Below are 24,115 nucleotides of genomic sequence, written 5' to 3' on the forward strand. Positions count from 1 at the left end.
TGTTTCTTTTCGGATGATTTCCATCGCGTTTTGTCTCGTAAGCTGGAAAATGCAATTAAGACTGCTTTAGGCTGACATGTTGAAAATCCTGTCGTTCCGGCGGGTATCCCACTTGTTAACATGAATACAGCACCGTGCTGGTCTGCAATTAGTGGCTCTTCCCGTCGTGGAGTTGTTTCTCACTTCAGGTCAGGGTGACGCCTGTGGCACAGCGTTTCCCTGCGAGGAGCTGAGCAGAGCTCGGCCCGCTGTGCAGAGCCATTTGTATTTAGATGCGTGCGTGGCTCGGAATGCATTGGCTGTTGAGCGTAGCAGCAGCTCTGATGGTTCATCATGCTCACATATGTGGTGCTTGCTGTACAGATGGTATTGTGGCTTCTCCATGTACACACACACACATTTCACACGTAACGTGCAGGAATTACAGCAAACTTCCTCTGGAACGCTGCTCAGGGCTCTGTAAATGGGTGGCATTCTTCCCATGCTTATTTCCTTTGAGGAAAACGCGCCTCTTTCTGGGGGTACTTTTGTGCCCCGAGCTGGTTGTGTTTTTTTCCCAACATTTGTAAATTCACTTAAATAAATTTGAGGGAACAGCTTCCCACTGTCTCTTAGTGCTGCTGTACGGCTCTCACATACAGATACTTTCACAGAGGACGTTCCGAGATTCTTTCCTTCCAAGTCCAACAGGAAGTTCATTGTAAATCCCTGCGATCACTTTTGTGGCAGAAGAGAATGGACTTTTTTTTTTCCTGCTTTATTCACAGTACAAAATTCTGTGCACCTCTAAAGTCTGCTTAAGTCACTATTCAGTAAATTAAGCCGTATGTAATCACATTTAATGTAGTAAGCGATGGGCACGTTGTGTTGTGTTGGCAGATACTGTACAAACATTTACTCTGGCTTAGATAAATACAAATTGCAGTGGAGTGCTCTGACTCTTTTTCTGTATAACCATGAACTTTAACATTTTTTATATTAAGCAACATAAAGCTCAGTTGTTTTGAAAACAGGAAGAGAAAGTTTGCAGTTGGAATTTATTACTATTCTCAATTATGTAGCTCGGTCTGCAAAAGGACAGCCAAAAAACATAACCCAGAGGTCTGAACTGGTTTGCTTAGCAGGCTGCTCACTTCCATCTGCATCTTCAGTTACAGTGAGCAGATATTCTCCTCCCCGCATCCTCCACTCTGTTGGTACCTGTTTTCATTTGTGGTTGAGATGGAACAAAGATAACATCATCTAACAGTGCTTTGTATGATGCAGGAGTGTGTGCCAGGAATACAGCCGTGGCCCTGTCACAACCAGCTGTGTGCCTGCAGTCCCGTCTCACACCCTTTTGCTGGGCCACCTGAAGGGCTCTGCTGCTGCAGCCGGCACTCAGCCCCAGGAGCTGCTGGGACTTGGATGGAGAATTGTGAGGAGCACACAGTTAGATAGGATGCTTAATTACATATGCAATTAATTCTGACTAAATGGGTCTTCGATCTGATCGGTCCTGTCGTTGGGAGATACATGGAGGTAAAGAGAAGAAGTCATAGAAGCTCCCTTCAGAGCATGTGTTAGGTGTTTGTAATAACTCATCTGACAGCCAGTCACACACTGACTGCAGCTCTTGGTTATTACGATTATCTTTTTATTGTTTTAGAAACATTACTGCACTTAGCATAGGATTCAGCATCCCTTGAAGTGGGGTGAAGCCCATTTAGCTGCACAGAGCTTCCGTAGAAATGTTGAAATGTTTTGGTTGTGGTTCCTTCTGAAAAGCAGAAATGTGAAGTCAAGTGGAGAGATTCTGGGTGGATGTGGCCAGTTCTCATCAGGTGTCATATGCGTGATGTGACAGGGACCCCTCTGATTGTGGTCTGCCTTTGTAAGACAAAGGGAGCGGCTATATGAGCAGCTTCTGTGCTTATACAAGCTTATGTTGGGCTTAATTGTGTTGCACTCCGGTATTTTTTCAGAGAATGCTCTGTGTGCATGCATTGCTTACTGAATAGAGATGGTGGTTGATTACATATTTGTGTGTTAAACCTCCCAATAGTTCCAGTTAAGAAAAATCAGATGTCTTTCCATTGGAAAAGGTAGTAATCTGCTCCATAAGTAATTAAGAAAAGATGGAAGGTATATTATTTGCATTGGGTAGTGTAAGTTATTTTCAGTCTTAGCAGTTCTGTGTGTAATTAAAACAGTTCAAATGTTGCTTTCGTCAAAACTGCTGCTAGAACAGATGATGCCTTTTCTTATGCATCAGATAAGCTACTGCAGTTACCGTTAAAATTCGTCTGAGCCATTTTATTAAGTTGTTACTTGTTCTGTGAATAGCTGCCAGCCTTGAGTTCAAAAGAAAGTAGGTTCTGATTTGTTCCCATGTCACATGGAGGAGACATGCAGCAAAAAATCGTAGTATTGCCCATCTGATGCCGTTTCCAGGAGCTCTGCGTGCCGTACTCACTTTCCCTGGCAGTGGTGCGACAGTATTTACAGTGGGCTCAGCACCTTCAAACAGGAATGCTTTTGCAATGGTCCCACTTCCAAAGTCAAATGTTGGTGCAACCACAGAGGTCAGAGCTGCAGCTCACATATCTAACATACAAGTTGTGTTGATTTCCCAAACTCTTCTGTGCCGTTCAGCCTTTGTTAAGTAACTCAGATTAGCATTTTAACAACCCTGAAGTGAACTCCTGCCATTCTCCTTGCTTGGACAGTGCGTGCAGGCCATCCATCACCCTGTCCTTGGCCACAACAGCCTACTGCCTCCACAGCCATTTGGAGCTGCACAGAAACCACCCGACTGTGAACGGCACAGCTGGCTGCAGCAATTTTTCCTTCCACGCCACTGGCAGCATTGTCTGGCTATGGTAACTAAAGCTAACACCCAGAACGGGGAGCCGTTTTGTGCCGGCACCCAGACTCCATGGGCATAACTGGGCAGGCCGCAAGATGGCTGCCAGGGTGACAAGAGGAGGTGGCCACGGGGCTCCTTCTTCCCTGGGCCCGGCACACAGACTGCAACCTGTTGTGAGAGGGGATGGAGCTCACCCTGAGGGAGCCTGCTGGCTGCACCCGCTCCTTCAGCATGCAGGCCAGGCTGCGCTTCGAGAGCCGCCAGCTAAGGAAACACAACCTGCGGCTTCAACTTAGCCACGCAAACAGGCAGAGAGCGCGGAGGATTTCAGCTGTGTGTTTCACACATTCTTGGAGAAGCCTTTTTAGTTCCACAACGGAAACCATGTGATTTCACAGGATCGGTGCCCAGACTCTAAGACTTGCTACAGATGCGTTCCTTGGGTTGTTTTGCAGATCTACAAATGCAATAGGGAAGAAGTTGTAAGATTTATTGCTTAATGGTGACCTGAGCTCTAAGTGGCACGTAACTTCTCCTCATGGCCCTGTGCTAATCTCAGTTGTGGTGTGATTTTTTTACATAATTTAAACAAATTGGCCTTGCGTGACTGCCCGCCGTGTGAGCCACAGCTTGCTTGCTAGGAGGGAGCCTTGCTTCAAGAGCAAAGGAGGTCAGGAGGTGTTGCCGGGCAGGAGGGGCTGGTGGACACGGGCTGGAAGAGGAGGAGCTCAAGCAAGCAAGTGACATTTGTTCTGTCCAGAATGGTTACAAACCTTGTAAATGAAATCAGTCCCTGGACAGCTTTGATTTATACTCTCACGCAGCAGATTGGCCTTGGTCTGCCTGACCTTGGTAACATTACAGAGGTCGCATTTGCACACAGATACTCCTCTTGCAGAAAGGTTTGTTGTTGCTGTTACTTTTGTTAGCCATTGTGCCCAAGAGCCAAATCCCAGCCTGGGTTTCTAATTGGATAGGCCACGAACAAACACAGAATGAGAGGGAGGGACCGTTCCCCACCAGGGATGGTTGCAGGGATGAGCAGCAGATGGGTGCTGTCAGGCAGGTCTGTGAGGAGCTGTTGGCCTGCATGCCCAGCGGCTGAGCTGGTCTTGGTGCAGCGCACACATGCTGGCAGGTGTCAGAGGCAAGGAGGGCTTCAATGAGGGTCCTTGCTGCAAGCGAGGATTAATTGGCCGGTGTGAACTGGGGGGCTCCACAAGTGTGCGGGGGCAGCAGGGAAGCAAACAGAGCTGATTGTCTGGGAAGGGAACTAGCAAGCCGTGGGGACCAGCAGCACAGCACTTGCTGTCAGTACTGGAAGCAAGCCCTCAGCAGAGATGAGAGGTGATCAGCTGGTCATTCAGCTCAGCTATTACTGGGATAATAGGCTTTTCTTAACATGAGCCGCATAGTTCATCACTCTCGTGCCAAATGGTCCAGACAGCTGGGCCTCAGCTCTTTGAGCAGCAGCGAGGTGCCAGCCCACACTGCCTGCCGGGACAGGCAGGTAGGGGTGTAGGGCCTTCCCCCAGCCTTGTGCTGTGGAACAGAAGGCTTTCCCGTGCAGTCCCACTGCTGTGCTTCCAGGCCACTTCTGCGGGCACTGGTGGAGGATGAGGAGAGTGGCGGCTCCTCGCAGCACCGACAGAAGGTGTTGCTGCTATTTCTGTGTATGCCTGTCATGACAGATGTGCTTTGGGGTCAGAAGAACATTGTCCTGCTGGTATTTCCAGTCCCTGTTTATATATACCTCTCCTTGGACATCCCTCCCCATGCTGTGTGTGAACAGTTGTGCATCTATTGGACCATGCAACAACCCTGGTTTGGGAGGCTGCAGAGAAAATTACATGTGTATTTAGCTTGCAGGAGCCTCAGTGTATACTTAAGGCTCCAGGATTAAAATTTTAGATGGTGTTTGAATGTAGTCTACTGTCAGTAAGGAGGCTGTGGTTCTGCCTGGTAGTGAAATAGTAGCTAAAAACAAGAAGGAGTCATGAATGCTCAGAACGTGCCCTGCACAGTAAAGCACCCAGGTGTTAAGTACCAGGGTACCCAGTGCCTGGTGGCTCGGGGCTGTGTCCTACAGAAGCAACTCAAAGCTACCAGGCAGAAGCAGGAGAGGGCCATTTACTTTCAAACAGTTGGCCAAGAGCCAGCGCTGGCACCCCTTGCAAATACAGCTATATTTGGTGTATTGCCGCCCAGAGACAAGTGCTGAAGGGAAGGGTAAGGATAAGAGGAAAAGCAGTGGTGTGAAAGCTGTCAACAGTGTGCGAACAATGTCCCCAGGTGTCTCATGAAAGGAGTAATAAGGGGTAAAAAATCATCTTGCGGAGTTGAATGGGTTCTTTCAATTTACAAAGTTCTGCTCTCCATGGCAGTTTCTTAAACCCAGCACGTGTTTATCAAAGATTAACACTGAGAAGCCGGTAATTTGTTTTTGCTCAGCGAATCGTATTTCTTCATGAAGTGAGTGCTACGTGGATATTTTTAGCAATGTATAGATTTTTTTTTTCTTAATGATAACCTCAAACTAAAGTAATCAAATCCCATGTTTGGGGATTAATCTGATTCCCTGCAAGGGTATAGATAGAATTTTTTTTGTCCTTTGCACCATGGTGCAGGTTTTACTCAGAGTGGATTATGGCTTTTCCTCCCACTAAAGCATCAGGTTTTCATCCTCGCCAGAGACATAACAAGCACCGCTCATGTGGTCTTACATTGCAAGCTATGCCAGCGCAAACCTCAGTGTACTTGGTGCAGCTGGAGAGAAAAATAGACCTGCAGATGTGTATTGTGTGTGGTTCCAATATGATCACTCAGTCACGTTCTTGCACTGGCCCAGTGCTACCAGTGATAGCAAAGGTTTTGAGAAACCTTGCAACTGTCTTGGGATCCTGGGAGGCCATCATGGAAGGGAGAGAGGGGCATGCTGCAGTCCAGAGCTCTAAAGCCTCAAGTCCTTCCTCCCTGATCTGCCACAGATTTCCTTATGACCTTGATTCAAGCTCCATGAACAGTATAGTAGTAATTCAATTTTAACTTCCAAAGCTCTGATTTGTGGCTTACACATTGGAAGTAGTGTGCCAGAAATATGGCAACTCATGTTGCTATGCGGTGATACAGCTCAGGCAGAAGATGGGGACTGAGGGCTGGTGCCAGCACCATGTCCTGTGCCAGGCCTGGAGTGGGCTGGCAGCTTCCCATGGGAAGCGGGCAGTTCTGTGGGGCCAGGATTTACCTGGAGTAGTGTGATACGGTGCAGGAACATGTCACAGTGTGGGGACCCAAAGCGAGACAGCTGTCGCTGCATACTGCAGCCTCCAACCTCAAACTGTCAGAGAGGAGCCAGGGAGCAGCAATGGGGCAATAAGTTACCTGACTGCTTTTATATCCATTTAATAACTTCTGCTGAAGGTAAGGTGAGGAGTCAAGCTGGCTCAAACCCTGCAGTAATACTTCTGACTCTAAAGTAAATAAAAGCAAACCAAACCCTCCCCAGTGCCCTGCTGCGATGCCCCCGGTGCTCTCAAGCATCAGTGCACAGGCATCTCTCCAGGAGCCCCCCGTGCTGCCCCAGGCTCACAGCAGCACCCCTGTTGCCGCTCTCCCCCACCATTGCCCATGTCTGTGCATATGCTCACAGATGCTCGCTCACAGACTAAAAAGCAGCAAATATAATAATGTGATCCAACTGTTCAGTGCTAGGCTAGAAAGAAGTGTTTTTCTGCCATTATGTGAAAATTTAGCGTGACTGGAACAGAGTCTGCATTTGATTAGGCAATTTAAGAAATGTAAGAGACTTCATACTGTAGGGCAGTGCTGCAAAACAATTGCTCGGAACATGTTCTAAAATTGGTTTGCCTTCACCAGATTTCCATGTGTTTCTGCACAGCATCTCAAATGAAAATATGAAGAGTCACGTGACAAGGGGCTGCGTTTTGATATTGTAGTAAATAAAAGCAGCAGTTTAAACAATTATTCTAAATACTGAATTGCTTTTGAAAAGAGAAAACACAAAACTCTCCCTTTATTTGCTTTTCAGCCTGGGAAAGACGTTTCATAACGCATCCTTTGACTGTTGTTAGTTAATCTTTAATGCTTAACAAGATAATAGTATTCGTAACTTTGAGCTCAGGCTTCCTCTGGTTTTCCATGACTGCATTTGTACACGTAATTGATTATGGCCAGGAAAGTGGCAAAGCACATGCTCTGCATGTACAAAGAGGGAACCGGGTGGCCAGCTATCATACTTGTCCATGCAGAAAAACCAAGGCTGGCTAAAATCCCACTGTTCACTGGTCTCTAGAGGCAGTATTCTTGTAGGCAGGGCTGGCTGGCTGCTCTGGCATACTGATAATACCAGCATGGTGCTTAGGATGCTCTGATGTGATTCTTGCCAGCTGATAATCTCCCTCTCCCCTCCCATTTTCCAGTAGCCATTTCTTTCTCTTTGAAGTGAGCAGTGCCACTTTGCCCAGCAGCTTGAGCCAGCAGACCCGTGCCCAGCGAGGTGCAACACAGCAACACTCCACATGGGGAGCACTGATGGGAAGAGGAGATGCTTTCTGGAGTGAGGTTGATGCCAGCATTGTTTGGGGCATGACCCGTTAGCTGGATATCTTAGAGGGCCCAGCACTGGAGTTGCTCTGGGTGAAGGAGGCTCTAGCATCATGTGCCATGCACATCAGGGCTGAGATCTTCACTGTGCCCACACCTGCGCATACTGGCTCCTACCTGTCCCAGCACTTCCTTATCAGGCGCTGCAGTCTTGCTGTGTAAATCACATCGGCCTGTGTGCACAGTGGGTTCTTGCTTTCCTTACAGCTCTCACTCATGTTTGTAGCAGACTCTTAGAGGATGGAATAGGAGACACTTTGGTCCAGGCTTAGGGTTTTTTTTGAGGTTCTGTGGGTCGCTTTGGTTGTTTCTAACCTATGTCCAAGCCTGTATGTACTATAAGTAATGGGATCTTTGCCATCTCAGTTTGAGACATCGCTGGTTTTCAGGGTGAAAACTCACAATTTGAGATTTCAGACTCAAAAGCACACAGAAAATGCCTGACACCCCATGACCAGCTGTGGGCTGGCAGCACACCCTGTGTGCTCAGCCTGATGGGCTGCAGCCGCCTGCCCCAGTGGGATGGCATTGCATTCTGTGCTTTGGGGTTGGAGCGTGCGTTGCCAGTTCTGCCCACGGACTGTAATTAACAGGGTCAGTGCAGAGAGTGCAACACCAAACCCCAACATCCCTCTCCTCTGCACCCTTCCTTGAACGCTTCTGTGAATAAATCGAGCCTTTGCTTGGGCAGTCTCAGCTGGGCATAAGCAGTTTGAATTGATAGAACAGAAGGCCTGCTGAAGTGGTGAATCCAGAGCAGGGTATGAGCTGAAGTGCCTGTGCTTTATCGCCTGCAGCTCAACCCCAGCACACTTTCTAGGGAGCATGTGCTTGCAGGAGTTCTGCACAACAGACAGCAGATCTGACCATAGATATGAGCTGAAATCAAAGGTTGTTTGCAGCTGGAGGACTTTTGTATCACCCCGGTAAAGGAAGGTAGTTAACATTCACTCTCAAAAATTAACTTAAAATAAACATAATTGAAGCAATCACTTACGGTTTGCTCAGCATTTTATTTCCTTTCCAGCTGAAACTATCTTGCATTCAAGTAAATTTTTAATCGCAAGACAATTTAGCCCTCAACGTGCACCTAATCAGCCACTAAGCATTTGCATCATTAAAAGTCACCCTATCCGTTTTGCAAGTGTTGTCAGCTTGTTCAGAGGAGAGGGGTGTGCTTTCTGTAATGTTAAAAGCCTGCAAACAACTGGAGTGTAACCAGCAATACCATAAGCCAATTCAGATGAAAGCTGTGATGCTCAGTAGTGGGGTTTCATCGCTAAATATTAAACCTTTTTTTTTTTTTTGTACTTAGGCATAGATCAAGAGGTTAATGCAGAATTCCTTAAAAGAAGTTGTGTTATCTTAAAATAACAGACTTGCTATTTGCACTTTTGTGCTCAATTAATGTCATAGCTCCAAACATCCTAAATTTTTCTTCGGAGAATCAGATGTTAAGACTGTTGTAAGGAGAAGTACGGATGGTGTAGAGCACAGGTTACAAGCTGAGCACGTCTCTATAGGACATAAACATTTTTTTCTTATCTATTTATTTATACATAACAATGCTGTAAGTTTTTAAAGGGACTTCAGTAATAATTTAATCATGCTTCTGTTGTTACAACCACAAATATTTTCCTGTGTTATTTGATAATTAGCTGAAGCAATTTGTCACCAAGCTCCACAATATGGATTTACCACATCATAGCAAATCTCTAGATTTAAATGTACATTAAATCTCTGTGTCAAGCAGTGCCTGCAGGATGTTACTGAAGTCAGCCTTCATTAACAGAAACATGTTTACGAAAGAACACATCTGAAAAAACAACTTGCAATTGCATCATTAGAAAATCTGTGTGTATATATGACCTGAAATGGGAGAATGATCCCCTGCTTCTCACATACCTGCATGTATATACCCACACAGATTCATAAGGCAGTTGTTGCATCTTATGTAGAGAGCTGTCTGATGTGTAAACAAAAGAGAATTTGACACAGTGAGACATAGAGGGACTAAAAATAGAGAGATGACAAAGAATTTTTTTCTCCCTTTCTGTAGAGTTCAAGCCGTTCAACCCTAGGCAGTGTTGGTCATATATTTTGGCTCAGATCATACAAAATTGTTGTGTTTTCCTGCTCTAATGACCAGCACACTTTGCCCTGCGAGGCCTTCGAGTGACAGCGCTGCAGGTGCTTTGGGCCCTGCCTGGCTGAGGGATGTGACACATCCATGGTGCCCGTGTGTGCACTTTTACAGAGGGCTCAGGGCTCCACAGAAGGCCTGCACCATGGTTGTGTGTTCTGTGCTAAATGTTTAATCTTCCAAAAAGATGGACTCGTTTGACAAGTTCAGCAAGAGCCTGCCTGCCTTTCCTCACTACTGCTGGTGAAGGCAGAGCATCAGCACAGAACCAGTGAGCCCATCTGTGCCTCCTCCCACCTTGTAGCAGGTTGCACCAGCAGTGAGCCACCTGCAGAGCTTCGCTCCCATAAGCACGAATCCCTGCCAGCGCTTCTGCTAGCCTGGTGAGGGCCAGAATCTGAACCAGGCCCTTTGCAGCTTGTGGTTCTCAGCACGAGAGCAATCTGAACATCAAAAGATAAGCCCTGAGGCTTATTATTGTAACCTAACTAATCCTTGGGATACACAAATTTGGGGAGGGAGGTGATAAGACGAGTAGGTTCCCAGTCAGAGACTGACATAACTGTTACTTGGTTACAAGAGGAACTGTCTGTGACTTGTTCTCACCCGGCCAACAGAGCTCTTGTTTGTGATCAGAAAGCTTCAAGGCACTGATATGAGAAACTTCCTGAGCACCTGTGAGCAGGCGTTAGTGGAGGACTTCTCTTTAACTTCTGCCTTATTGGCAGAGTGGTCTCATTTTCAAACTTGCAGAAGGTTCCACGTCAGTAAGGCTGGTTCATGCCCTCAGAGGTGCCAGTAGGAGCTTCTCATGCAGGTAAGGACCACAGAACAGTGGGGATTTCCTGCTTAGTCAGCACCCACAGCCCCGTGGGACTGAGGGAAGCCACGTCTCCAAACGTGACCGAGCTCATGGAGCCGCTCTGCATAGTGCTCAGCATCACTGCTAGCACATGGCTGTGGGTGCCAAGGAGGTGCTGCATCTCAACTGGGAGCCTGATTCCAGCCTGTGGGAAGGGAGGCAGTGCAGTCTTTGAAGCCTCTTTGTGTTATGTGTCTGTTTTTTAGCTTGTTTTTTATTGCAGCCCTATTCTCTTTTGCCTCACCAACCTCTCCCAAAGCAACTTTCAAGATATATTTTCCATTCTGACCTATCTCAAACTTCTGCCTGGATTTGCCATACCACGCTCCCATCTGTGCTTAGCATTTTGCGAAACGTTTATTGTGTTAAGGAGACTTATAATTTTGTTTTGAGCAAATAGAAGATATTGCATCAGTCTGGGTTGAAGCTATTTTGTGCAGCTCTTCTCCAGCTGGCTGCGTGCCCTTTCCCTTCCCCTCCTCCTACGTGGCAGCGCACGCAGAGCTGACTGATGGAGTGTCACCCGCGCCTTGTCAGAGGCTGCAGAGATTAATGGGCAGGGAACAGCGGCCTCTTCCCCTTCATGTGTGATTGTTTGAAGGAACGGCTCATATTTTAACAGAAGCGATACCCTCCTCCTCTGGGTTCCCTCAGTCAGAGTTGAAGGATGGGACTCGTATCTGAGATTGAAGGGTGCCAAGCATAGGGTCTGTAGGCATCCGGGCCCACTTCTGCCTTCCTCTTGCCCGGCAGAGCTCAGCCTGAAGCTCGTTTCACTCAGGCTGCTCCCTCTGCACCGATGTGGGCTTCTGCCAGCAGCTAACATCACTACCTCTGTTCCTTTGTATTTGCAGACATGATAAGCAGTAGCACAGAGCAGATACTGGAATGTCTCTGATCTGTTCCTTGCCTTCCTCCCTCAGTGCCCATGGCCAAGTCGTCTCCCATGCTGCAGAAAGAGCAATGCTTGCAACCCAGGGCAGCTCAGGTGCTTTGAGCGCTTTGCTCGCTTGCTGGCTTTGGTCACAAATGTCAGCCCTGGTCTGTGCCTCGATTGCCCGGCTGCAGAACAGGGATAGCAGTGTGGTAATTTCCAAAAGATTGCATTTGCCATGAATTATTTCCTAGCATTTCTAAAATTTATAAGAAAAATTAATTAGAGACTGGTCTGGATCCTGGCTGCGGAAAAACAATCAGACCCAGAGTATGATTGTTTGCTACATTTTCTTGAGCGTAGACATTGTCAGCATTTCATAATCAACTGTTCTGGTCCAAAGAGATACTTACTTGTTATTTGTAGTCCACAGTAGTGACTTCCATAATAGGTTTGACTGAAACAGGAATGGCTTTCACACCAGCATATCTGAGCGTACCAGAAGCATACACCTGGCTGTCATAAAGCCCTGTTCCAAGGGTTTTTCTGATTATCTGCAGAACAGCTGCTCTTCAAGTTCATTATCTTTGCAGTGGTTCTGATCTCAAGTTTGTGTCCAGCCAGCTAAAAGTTGCATTTAAATGCCTCTTAAAGCAGGTGCCTTTGGTCAGTGTTAGAAATCAGGGTACTGTTCATTTTCAGGAAATAATTTAATGAGCAAAACATTAAGGAAACCTGAGCTGACCTGGGTGGGTATGGGATGCTGACCCCATCCAGTTCTGTACGTAAGTGTTACCACCTCTTCTGCGTTCTTACAGTTCGTATCCGGTGTATATTCAGAGTTTTCAGGGTTTTTTCTTGAGGAATCCATAAATGTGGGTTTGTTTCAGTTCCCGATGCAGTCTCTGGGGAAACACATCCCATAGTTTTACATTTACAAAAGTTTGCCTTGTTTTCTAAAGACTACAAGTTGGGATTACAGCGTGCTGAATTGTGACCCTAGCTGAGAGAACGATCTCATTCTTGGTGTATCTGGTGTTTTGGTTGTTTCCTTTCTGGTTTTCTGACAGTGGTATTTTTAGGTCATGGCTGTAGTGACCCATACACAGCAAACTGCCCTTTTGTTCTCAGCCACCTTCTGAGTCCAGAACACAGTATTTGCTTTTGTAAAGGAAATTTCATGCAAGTTTCAAATTTGTTGTCCCCATTGAATTCTTCCTCGATGAGATGCTGGGAGGAAAGAGGAAATAAAGAAACTCTTCCTAATATTTGCCCGTACTAGCAGAAGTTGTACAACTTCAAGGCTGTGTGCATTTTGCAGCCGGGATAAGTGTCTTTGAGTCACAGTGTGCAGCCATGAACCACCTCATCTTCTAAGCTAAGTTTCCAGGGCTGGGAGACCGTCTTGCTTGGTCCCTGCTTGTATTCATTCATTCTCTAAGAAAGCGAGGCTTCAGGGAGGGCTTTTACTCAGCACTGGATAGATGTTCCTGCCCAGCATGTGCCAGTTAGGTGCCTCCCTTCCTCTCCTCTCCCTGGGACAGCAGTGGGGCGGATATTTGGAGTCTGCTTCAAAAAAGGGACCATGTAACCACTAATGATTTGTTATTGTGTCTGGGAGCCACTGTGCTGCAGGACTTTGCTGAAATGTGCTTTCGCAAGAAAGATCTAATTTGACTAACTTTATTAATTCCAGTTTGTTTTAAGTTTGCTCATTAGTAATGTAATGCAAGATGCTTCAGCTGGAGAGGCCATGTCAGGACAAGGAGGAGCAGAGGGAAAGTGCCAGGAATCATTAGTGTTTATTAACCACTGCGCTCATCAATCTTGAGTGAGAGCACAGCCCATCCGTTCTAGACGGGTGGCCTGGGATACAGGAATATCATTAACAGAGGAAAATGCTCCTTTTCAGGTCAGTCTGTGATGACCAGGCGTTCAGACAACACCCACAGTCACACTGCCCTCACCAAACTGCGCCTGCACTGCCACTGGTCTCCTCACAGTCTGACCTGAACTCAGAGAGCTCAGCAGCTCTGTGCATGGAAGGAGCCTTGCCCCTAGCCAGCTGTAGGATTAATTAACAAATACAGTTTTCTCAACCCAAGTAAACATTACTAAAAGGTTAAGTGTTGTTATGAAGGGGTTTTTTTAATTGCTTTTCAAATTATTAAATGATTAATACTTAAGTGCTTTGCTGGATCAGGCCTGGCACTTTGTGCTGGCAATGGATACATCTCACAGCAATTTTAATGCTAAAATCGAAAGGCTTTTTCTTTTTCTTTTTTTTTTCTGTTTAGAGAATGCATTTAATAACTGATTCCAGCAACTGCACGGCATTGGAGTGGTGACTCAAAGCTCTGACCTGTGAATCGGGGCTGAATGAATGCTTCCAAAAGGTTGGAGGAGGGAATAGTACTCCATTTGCCAGGCTTCTAATGAGAAATATAACCCCTGCCCAGACCACTTGTGGTTGTTACAGATCGCATTTCACTTTGAGATGTTTTCTTGCATCCTACCCAAACTGCAGCTTGAGTAGTTGAGCTCTGCTCACTAAAATATCTCTGCAGTTTAATTGGAGAAGCAATGTTTCCATTCCCCTCTTAAAAACTTTGCTGCATAATATTGTGCTGCTATCACAATATGTGCTGTGTAATCTATAGAGCATATACCAAACAACCAAAAGCAAACAAAGCAAACCCTGAAAGCTGCTGGTGAGTTGCAAGCTTTTGTTGGTAGTGGTTGGAATTGGGGGAAGGCAGGATCTTAGGCAGCACATACAGCACCATGATTGGAGTCTTTTTGCCACACTTGCATATCATGCATCAAATCCTGTTGCACTACCAAGGCAGCGTTTGTGCATTTTCTGTGCACGTGTGTGAACCACAACACCAGGCATCTGGTCCCAGATAGAAAGGCTTTTGCAATGAGCATGTTAGGCTTAGCGTTGTGATGGTGCAGCCTAGAAACAAGCAATAATTTTAAAACATGGAATGACTGTTCAGACAGATTGCGTGTGTCATGACTTTTTGTGGATAAGATTTAGGCTTTTTATGGAGAAAGGATGTTATTGGATGACATTCGGTGATAGAGGGGATGGAAAGAGATTGCAGTTTAATTAAAATTCTAATCCGAAGTTTGACAATTTTTCTTGCCAGGTCAGCAGCCTGCATGTTCTGTTTATTATTCCCATGAATTAAATGGGCTGGCGATCATCAGCTTCTTCGGAAATGCCTGTAAATCCACCTAAAAATTAGCAAACACCCAGATGTTTCAGAGCAGCTTTGAGCAGGGATATGACATGAGGGTTTTCTACCAGCGTGCGCACAGGAGCCTCTCATAAGCACCACTGCTGGTGCCAGTGCTCAAATGCAAAGGAGATGCACCGTTTGCAGTAGGAAGTCACAATGCTTGTCCTGCACTGCTGCAATCTCACAACCCTGTTCCTGTTTTCAGGTAGTTTAACGGTGTCTCCAGGAAGGCAGCACCCATCGTTCACCAGCCATGAGGCTTCCTCTGCTGTGCGCCTCTGTGATGCTAATGAGTCTGTCCCAGTGCCGAGCTGTCAGCTTTCCTGAAGATGAGGACCCTATTAACATTGTTGACTACCACTGTAAGTAATCTGCAAATGGTGCCAACCACTGGGGAAAGGCTTGCTTTTTTTTTTTTTTTTAAATCCCTGGGAAGTTGAGAAAAAGATCTGTTTCCTTTCAAATTGAAATGTGTTTACTGGCTTTGTATCTTTAATAGAACACTTAATCATTTTCTTAAAAAAGCAATCAGAAATACAGCAATAACTTCAGGAAAAAGAACGTTTGCTGACATTAGCCATCTTTTTTCATTTATATTCAAGACATTACTCAAGGAATTTAGTTTAAACCCTTCTACACCTAGTATATACAGCTAATCAATGCCATATATTGATTCTTTAGCTCTATAATCCTGAGTGATGGTGTAGCCCACTTTTACTTGCAGATTCAAGGCAATATCCAGTATTTAGAGGACGCCCTTCAGGCAATGAATCTCAGCACAGACTGGACTTCCAACTGATGCTGAAAATTCGAGACACACTTTATATCGCTGGCAGGTAATTTTCCTTCAGTCAGTTCATTAGATTAAAATTCTTTTCTCTTCTGGTTTTGCATTAATGTGTAAAATTCATTTAGAAAAATCTGCAGAATATGATAAAAATTAGAACTGGGGGAGGACTTCCCTGAGAAATACACCGTATCTATGACCAGCGCATGGAAATTGGATTTGAAGGCTGCAGTTACTGTAGTTACGCTAAACCCAGTGATCAAATAGTCTTCTCCCTCTTTTATATTCCTGCTCTGATAAAAACCTCTCCTGATTATGTTAAACTTGGACTGACACATCAGGGATGCAGGAAATGAGTATGAAACACTTCAGTGTTTAGAGTCTGGATTAGACTTCAGCATAATGGAAAGGCAGAGTAAGGAAGAACTGGACAGTGTGAGTGCTATCTAAGGACCACACCAACAAGAGTCACCACCGCCCTGTGCTGCCCATGTCCAAACCTCTCACGTTTGTGTTGCACACAGAAAATCCATAAGCATTTAATAAAAACTTCTTGTCTAACAAAATAGATTTATCAAACTAAGTCTAACTAATTAATGAATTGATTTGTGTCTTTTTATTGCTTGCAAACAGGGATCAAGTTTACACTGTAAACTTGAATGAAGTTCCAAAATCAGAAGTTACTCCAAGCAGGGTGAGTAGATAAAAGAATGGCAAAGGAGGGCTGTTTTTTTTTTTCCTTCCTTTTTTAAGGCTTTTTTTGAAATGAAAATGAAATTTCTGGTTTGATTTGAACAGAAATTGACATGGAGGTCAAGGCAGCAGGACAGAGAGAACTGTGCTATGAAAGGAAAACATAAAGTAAGTTTATCCATGCATTGTCATACACAAATGTGAATTATATATTCAGAAATGCGATTAATACATTTTAATCTCTTTTCAGGATGAATGCCATAACTTCATTAAAGTCTTTGTTCCAAGAAATGATGAGATGGTGTTTGTCTGTGGAACAAATGCATTTAATCCTATGTGCAGATACTATCGGGTAAGAATATTGAATATGTCATTAAGGTGTTACTGGTTTTGCTTGCCCCAATTATGCTGTAGCAAATACAGCCAGCGTGACTGAGAGTGTTTCAAGGTGAAATAAAACCAGACAGAAGCCAATTTGCCAAATTAAGTTTTGAAAAAAGACAACGTTATGTTTTTTGCCAGTATACAAAACAGAAATGACAGTGTCACCCATTTATTTTTCTTCTCTAGCTGAGTACCTTAGACTATGATGGGGAGGAAATTAGTGGTTTGGCAAGATGCCCATTTGATGCCAGACAAACCAATGTCGCCCTCTTTGCTGGTAAGAACTTTTGCTTGTAATGAGTCTAAATGATTAATGACACTAAAGGAGCCAGGGAGCTTTTAAAGCTAGCACAGGAAAGCTAAAGGTGTCAAGGTGCCTCTGCTCTTAAAATTTTTAAAGGGCCTCCAAAGGATAAGAAGCTGACCTGTTAATAAATAGGTTAGATCAATTTGGGGAAGAACGGCAGTAAAATAAAAAGGGGCGGGGGGAATACAGACTAGTCAGAATACTGTAGATTATTAAAGGCCTCTTAATACTACATTTTCAACTTCTGTTTTAGATGGAAAATTGTATTCAGCAACAGTAGCAGATTTCCTGGCAAGTGATGCTGTTATTTATCGCAGCATGGGAGATGGATCTGCCCTAAGAACAATAAAGTATGATTCCAAATGGATAAAAGGTAATTTGGGGGAGTATCTTCCCGTATATGTGGTGAATGTAATTTCAGCAGCACAGAGGTCAGATAATTCACAGCCAGCGTGCTTTACACACGTGCCACAGCATAGCAAACATGCAGCTTTCAATGCAGCGTGATCACAGTAAGAAAGCGCCTAATAACCAATAAAGCAATTTTTTGTTGTTGTTAAATGCATCAGTGAATGATACCTGAGCTGAAATGCAATTCCTTTGAGGCTAGTTTTTATAGTCTGTTAGCCAACACTAAAAGCCTTATGGTTCATTTGAGCGCACTCATATTTGGACATCCTAAAGTGTCTGGAGGGGTGGAGGCAATGTTAGCTGGTGTGGACCTGTGGGAGAAGCCACTGAGCTGCACAGTGCAGCCAGTGTTGTATGCTGACGGAACAGTTCTTTGAAGTAACTTTCTCCTTGCTCTTTATTACAGAGCCACACTTTCTCCATGCCATAGAATATGGGAACTACGTGTATTTCTTCTTTCGAGAAATTGCTGTAGAGCACAATAATATAGGCAAGGTGGGTATCCTTCCAGCAAGCTCTCATGAGCCTTGGCAGAATTAGATCATCCAAAAAGTAGCAGTAACAAGTACAGCTTACAATGTGAAATAGGGCTGTAGTACCAAATTTATGCAGTTATTCCAAAATTATAGTTTACAGGCAGAGAAAAAAGCATAACAGTGCATTCTTCTACCAAAAAGTTATTGGTATTCTTCATGTCTTGCAGTTAGGAGAGCTCTATGCAGGTATCTTTTGGTGTAGCTGTTGCCTTAACACATGTGACAGTTAATGGAATATCTAGGTTTTTTTTTTTCCATGCTTATAAAAGAAACAAAAGAACACAAAAGAAGAGTTTCAAAGAAGTTTCTCTAATGTCCGTAGATATTGAATAATTCAGTCATACCACTGCAGAGTATAATGCTAATGCCTCACCATGGAAGGATATTCTATAATAAATTATTAACTTCTTTACACGTGATTAATTAAAGTCTTTAAATCTCACTAACAATATGATTTTGAATGGAAAAAAAGTGGGGACAAGCTGGCAAGTTGCATTTGCTTGGCGATGCATTAAGATGCCTATGCACTAGCAGCTAAACATTGTTTGCTTTCTTCCTTTCTGCACAGATAAGTGGCAACTGTATCCTGTTAAAATTATCTGCAGTGTTTTATTAACGGCTCAGAAACAAGCACTTTTGCCCTAGAATCTCTCAACCCTTCCTTCCTTTCCCATTTTTCCGCCCTTCACAGGCCGTGTATTCCCGTGTGGCACGCATATGCAAAAATGACATGGGGGGTTCCCAGAGAGTCCTGGAAAAACATTGGACATCCTTTCTGAAAGCTCGGCTCAACTGCTCTGTTCCTGGGGATTCGTTCTTCTACTTTGATGTTCTGCAGTCTATCACAGACATAATAGAAATCAATGGAATCCCCACGGTTGTCGGTGTATTCACTACACAGCTTAACAGGTGAGAGATGAGCAACTTCACATCAAAGGTAGTTCTCCGGCTCTCTCTTGCACTGAGATTGGTGCTATTGTAGGCTGAGTTCTTGCAACTCTTTTTCTTATTTTACAGCATCCCTGGTTCAGCAGTGTGTGCTTTCAGCATGGATGACATTGAGAAAGTCTTCAAAGGGAGATTTAAAGAACAAAAAACTCCTGACTCTGTTTGGACAGCTGTACCTGAAGACAAGGTACCAAAGCCAAGGTAAAAAGTTTTTCCTCATGGTACTATAAAGTTGTCCTTGTAAAGACATACTTTAAATCAGCTGCACTCTTGAGTGTTGTATTGGTTAAAAAAAAAAACAAAAACAAGCAGAGCTTTACTCTTCAACCATAAGGATGCTCATTAGCAGGCTGCCTTCTCTCATTAACTGTAATACCAAGAGGGGAAAAAACAATGTTGTTCTCCTTTCAGACCTGGCTGCTGTGCAAAACATGGCCTAGCAGAAGCTTACAAAACCTCCATTGATTTCCCAGACGAAACATTGTCCTTCATCAAATCTCATCCTTTGATGGATTCAGCTGTTCCCTCAATCATTGAGGAGCCTTGGTTTACCAAAACACGCGTCAGGTATGACATCATTCAAAAAATGAAGCATGTGAAAACAAGAAAGCATGCTGTTTGTTAATGTTATGTCTTTTGGCCTTGATAGATACAGATTGACAGCAATTGCTGTAGACCACGCTGCTGGACCACACCAGAACTACACAGTCATATTTGTTGGCTCTGAAGCAGGAGTAGTACTTAAAATCTTGGCAAAGACCAGACCTTTCTCTTTGAATGACAGTGTGTTACTGGAAGAGATTGAAGCATATAACCACGCAAAGTAAGTATTATGAGAACACCTGAAATATGCAGCTCTTTATCTAGTTTAGTACCAAGCTAAACAAAAATGATAGTGAACCAAAACTAATTCATTAATGCCAACTTCATTGCTTGTTTGTCATTTCACAATGTCTCTCATGTTGAATAACCTGAAAATATTTGGTTATTTGCCATTTTGCTTGGGTTGAGTGAACATCATAATTCCACTGAAGTGACGTCAGTGATACAGTCTAATTCTTCCACAAATACACTTCTTCCTGAATATCAAACATCAGAACAATCTGCTGCTCTTAGAAAGAAATGATGAGAGCTTATCTTGAGTATTTCTCAACAGTAACCAATAATATATAAACTGTATCTAATCATTGTAAACTTGTTTACTCTGGAGTGAAGAATTTGGGAGTGGAAGCATTCCAGTTAGACTGGCACCCAGTTAGAACTCTTGTTCTGTGCTGTTGAAATATTTATGCCAACTGTGAGAACAAAAAAAAAACAAACAAAAAAATTTTCCCCACATGTTCAAAATAGTCACCTAGCTGTAAATAAGAGTCAGAAGCCAGCATCTGGTAACCCATAGGTCTGTTTGCTAATCATTCAGCAGAGACTAATAAGTAACATTTATATATGTAAGAAGTCTAATTTCAGTATCTACATGGACTGTAATAAATAGTTTTCAGTGTAAACTCTGATCAAAGTACTACAGTTGTAAAACAGCGGCTTCCCATTATTTTTGCTGTCCAGGTGTAATGCTGAGAACGAGGATGACAGAAGAGTCATTTCCCTTCAGTTGGATAGAGACCACCATGCTCTGTTTGTGGCGTTCTCCAGCTGTGTCATTAGAATTCCTCTGAGCCGGTGTGAGCGTCACGGGTCATGTAAAAAGTACGGCCCCGTTCCTGAACTCCCCTTAAAGGAAGGGTGCCAACATCTCTAAAGAAGGAAGCAAAAAAAATGCATGATTTTTTGGGTTTTTTCTCTTCCAAGGGCATGTATTGCTTCTCGGGATCCATACTGTGGCTGGTTAGACCACGAGGTGTGTGGGAGAGTGACACCAGGCATGCCGTAAGTACTACTATTCAAATTAGGCCAACATCTCTACTCTGTATTTTACTCTGATAGACTACAGGGGGCTGTGTCCTGTGCCTGTTCCCCTTACACTTTATTAATAAATCTCCATTTTTCCTAGAGCTGTTTTTCTTAGGTACTATACATGTAAAGAGAACAGAATGCTTAAGTCTGACCTAATTATGCAATCTCTAAGTGAAGACTTCAGTGGAAGTTTTACATGTGTGTGTGTGAGAGGACAAGCAGACTTGTAGGATGAGATGTTGGAAGCAGGAAGTCAACAAATTGCTGCCTGTAAACCTGTGCAATTCAGACAGGGCAGTACACACCACCTCCTCCCAGGCATGCTCACAGTCAGTTGCAAATAGGAAAACACAGGTTTCAGACTTGGAAAAAAAAAAAAGTAAGATTTTGCCTCCACGCTGAGGCTAGGGTGATAAATATACATATCAAAGGCTTTTTGCACAAATCAAGTCAGTAATATAGAGTGCATTAGCAGCTGTATCTTAAAAGGAAGCCTTTGTAGCAGGGCAGCAAACTTCGACCAGTATAATTGCATAGTTGTACCCAAAACCAAGAGTACGCCCAATGTAGAAGATCCAGTGAGTTTGCTATGAAGAAAATATGATCTTTTCGGTTTCCTAGCATAAGCATGTATATACAGTGTTAAAGCCCAGATATAATTAACTCTCATATTTTGTAAAACATGTTTTTTGGTCTTACGCTATTGCTCTTGCCTCTCTAAGGTGACAGAACAAGTATGATTCAATTTCTTGCCTCCAGAAAAAAAACAATCACCATTTGTTTCCCTGTTAATACTGTTAATTGCAGGTTCTCTTTGTTTGTTTCATACAACCACAGCACTGGAGGATATGTACAAGATGTGGAATATGGCAACACAGCGCAGCTTGGGGACTGCCATGGTAAGACATAGCCATTGCTTTTCATTTGTAATGTCTCAGCTATAGTCTGTGGCCACACTTTGCTGTAGATGTTAAATTTATTATGAGCTTTTCGGTAACATGAACGCATCACCTGGTGTAACTGTGAATGTTCACAAAGCTGAGCTTTTTTGGTCCTGTGTGGCAGAGTTTTGTCTTTCTTCTCCTTCACCAATTTGCAACTATTTGGGGTCTATAGGAAAGTATTGAAGAATTTATTTTTTAAAAGCAGTAATATTTTAGTTTTTATTTCCCGTCACTCAGGTCTGAGATCTTTTGCTTTCTTTTTGTTACTTTTTACTGATTACTTGTTCCTTTAATTCTTTTAGAAATTTTGCCTACTACAGCTACACCAGATTACAAAATATTTGGGGACCCAACATCTGGTTAGTTTTTTTTAATTTTTTGAATTAATGACCTTTACTTTCCTTCAGTTCAGCATTTTCAGCCCTTTTTTCCTTCCTTTTGCACAGTTGGCAATCCTTCATTTTTGTGCTTTTACTCATGTTCCCACTGATGGTAAAGATAGTGAGACTCTTCTCACTCAGCACTTCACCCTGTGTAGTCGCATGTTAACAGCTCATTATTTATTGAGACATCTTTTATTAAAGAGCCTGATTAACATAGATGACATCTTCACTGCACGAAAGTCCACTAAGCTTTACTCTGTATCCCAGCCATGCATTTGTGAATGCCCCTGTTGGTCATCTCTAGTAGATGAATGGCAGAATTTCATCATCTTCCTCCTTACCTCTCCTTTTCTCCTTCCTCCTTTCCCAGCAAGCTTTTGGCACAAATACACATTTTCTAAAATGTGTATTTTCTATATTTTTAAAATGTTTTAAGTAGTTTGTGCTAATGGAAAAAAATATCACAAACTGTCTAGCTTAATGAGCAGTTGTGTAGACAAAGGTGGCTTAGAAAATTTTAAGCATTGTTGTCAAATGGACTTTCACATCCTTTCTACTTTCAGAGATTTTTTTTCTAACAGTGTATTTGCTGTCAGCCCTTGGTGTGTTCCAGGAGTCAGGACCCAGTGCTCCTCTGTTGAACTCAAAAGCAGAACCTTGTTGTTGACTTCAACAGGAACAAGCCTGAGCCCTGATTTTTCTAGTGTTTGTTTGCTCCTGGAACTTGGTCTCTTGTTTTCAAACCAAGGGCACATTCCTCACTGGCAAATCTGAAAAGAATCTCTTTGTATGCTTCATTTGTAAAAGTGTGACAAATTATTTTTGTTCGCGTTAGTTTCTGATTATATTTCTGTAACTTGAAGTAATGTCTGAGACAAGTATCTTCCATAGGTATATATACACACCCGTAATATAATTTAGAGATTCAATTAGGAAAGCAAAACAAAACTGTGTCATTTGGAAATGCTTATCAAGCAAATTTTCAACCTGGTCTTTTACAATAGATACAATTTAACCTGTTTTTCAAGTCCTGATTGAGTGTGCTTTTGGAGTACTGTCAGATTCTGAGCTGCAGCCATTTGTGCCTAGACCTATAGGGACAGTGAATACAAAATACTTGTGTGCAAAGTAGTCTTTGGATTGTAAACCCAGTTTGTTTCCTCCTCGTGCATTTTCACATAGGCAATAGTGATTCTGTTCAGTAAGTGTACTACAAAGAAGCCAAGATCTATACAGTACTGTTCCTTAAGAGCCATTACAAAAATAGAGGTTAAAAACATTCCTTTCATCGTCCCCTCAAGAAATGGCTTATTCAGCAGTTCCTGGTGTACTCTTGCAGCACTAATGGCGCCAATCTGGTTTCTGAGGAGTAACCTGTAGTAAGCATGTATCTTTCTAAGTAATTTTTTTTAAGATGTGTAGAAGGTAATGGAATATGTTGTCTCCAGTGAACAGTATAGCAATTAAGTAGAGTAAGTTCTGCTTTTCATCTCCACCAGTTGCTTACGTTAACTTTTGCATTGCTTTCATGTTTGACTTCTCTGGCTTTTTGGCTAGCAACTGTTGATGTTTTAATGTATTTTTGTCATACTTAAAAGTTTTGAATCAATTGATTTTAATCAGCCCTCTGTAGTTCTGTGGGCTGCATTTTGCTCTGTCAAGTAACCTCCCATTAAAAGCTGTCTGCAGCTATAGCTTAGATATACCGTGAAACAGTGAGGAAAGCCTGACTGTAATACACATTAATAAAATCTGTTTGCCACCACAGACATGAAGTTCTCCTCAGCTTCCATTACCACAATGGCAAGTATCCCAGTTATATCACCTAGAGTGATTGGTTCCTGGAAACCTAAAGTGACTGGCTCTCGGAAATTTGTAGTTCAAGATGACCCAAACACTTCTGATTATTCTGATCCATTATCAGGTGTCCCAAAGGGTAAGGCCTTACCAGGGAATACATTGCAGCTGAATGGAAACCTGATAGTCTCAGCATTTTCTAAGGTTTAAATGTGACAGCCGTGATTGTTGGGCTATATTTCATACCCATTTCCTATGAATATGCAGACAGTGCAATCATGATTCTCATACCTCTTTAACCAGCATACGAAGTGCTGCTTAGAGCTTATAATGGGGAGATGCAGATGCAGGTGCTCAGCATCTCAGTTTTGGGGTGCTCCAAAATTCCCATTAAAATCAGTGGGTGCACTAAAAAA

At 43.4% G+C, this 24,115-nt stretch overlaps 1 protein-coding gene across 1 annotated transcript in view; it reads left to right on the forward strand.

The window, feature by feature from the left end:
• Nucleotides 1-24,115, forward strand: part of SEMA6D (semaphorin 6D) — a 129,835-nt gene that overhangs the window by 101,134 nt on the left and 4,586 nt on the right. Inside the window, 17 exon segments of the mRNA XM_031555304.1 lie at nt 14,804-14,960; nt 15,323-15,434; nt 16,019-16,079; nt 16,184-16,246; nt 16,329-16,430; nt 16,649-16,739; nt 17,023-17,142; nt 17,587-17,675; nt 18,408-18,625; nt 18,734-18,865; nt 19,076-19,231; nt 19,314-19,487; nt 20,228-20,368; nt 20,471-20,548; nt 21,383-21,474; nt 21,822-21,878; nt 23,671-23,838. Coding sequence (XP_031411164.1) covers nt 14,852-14,960; nt 15,323-15,434; nt 16,019-16,079; nt 16,184-16,246; nt 16,329-16,430; nt 16,649-16,739; nt 17,023-17,142; nt 17,587-17,675; nt 18,408-18,625; nt 18,734-18,865; nt 19,076-19,231; nt 19,314-19,487; nt 20,228-20,368; nt 20,471-20,548; nt 21,383-21,474; nt 21,822-21,878; nt 23,671-23,838 — 1,963 coding nt within the window. The 5' untranslated portion in view covers nt 14,804-14,851.

This window comes from Meleagris gallopavo, chromosome 12, assembly GCF_000146605.3.
Source record: "Meleagris gallopavo isolate NT-WF06-2002-E0010 breed Aviagen turkey brand Nicholas breeding stock chromosome 12, Turkey_5.1, whole genome shotgun sequence".
Lineage (NCBI taxonomy): Eukaryota > Metazoa > Chordata > Aves > Galliformes > Phasianidae > Meleagris > Meleagris gallopavo.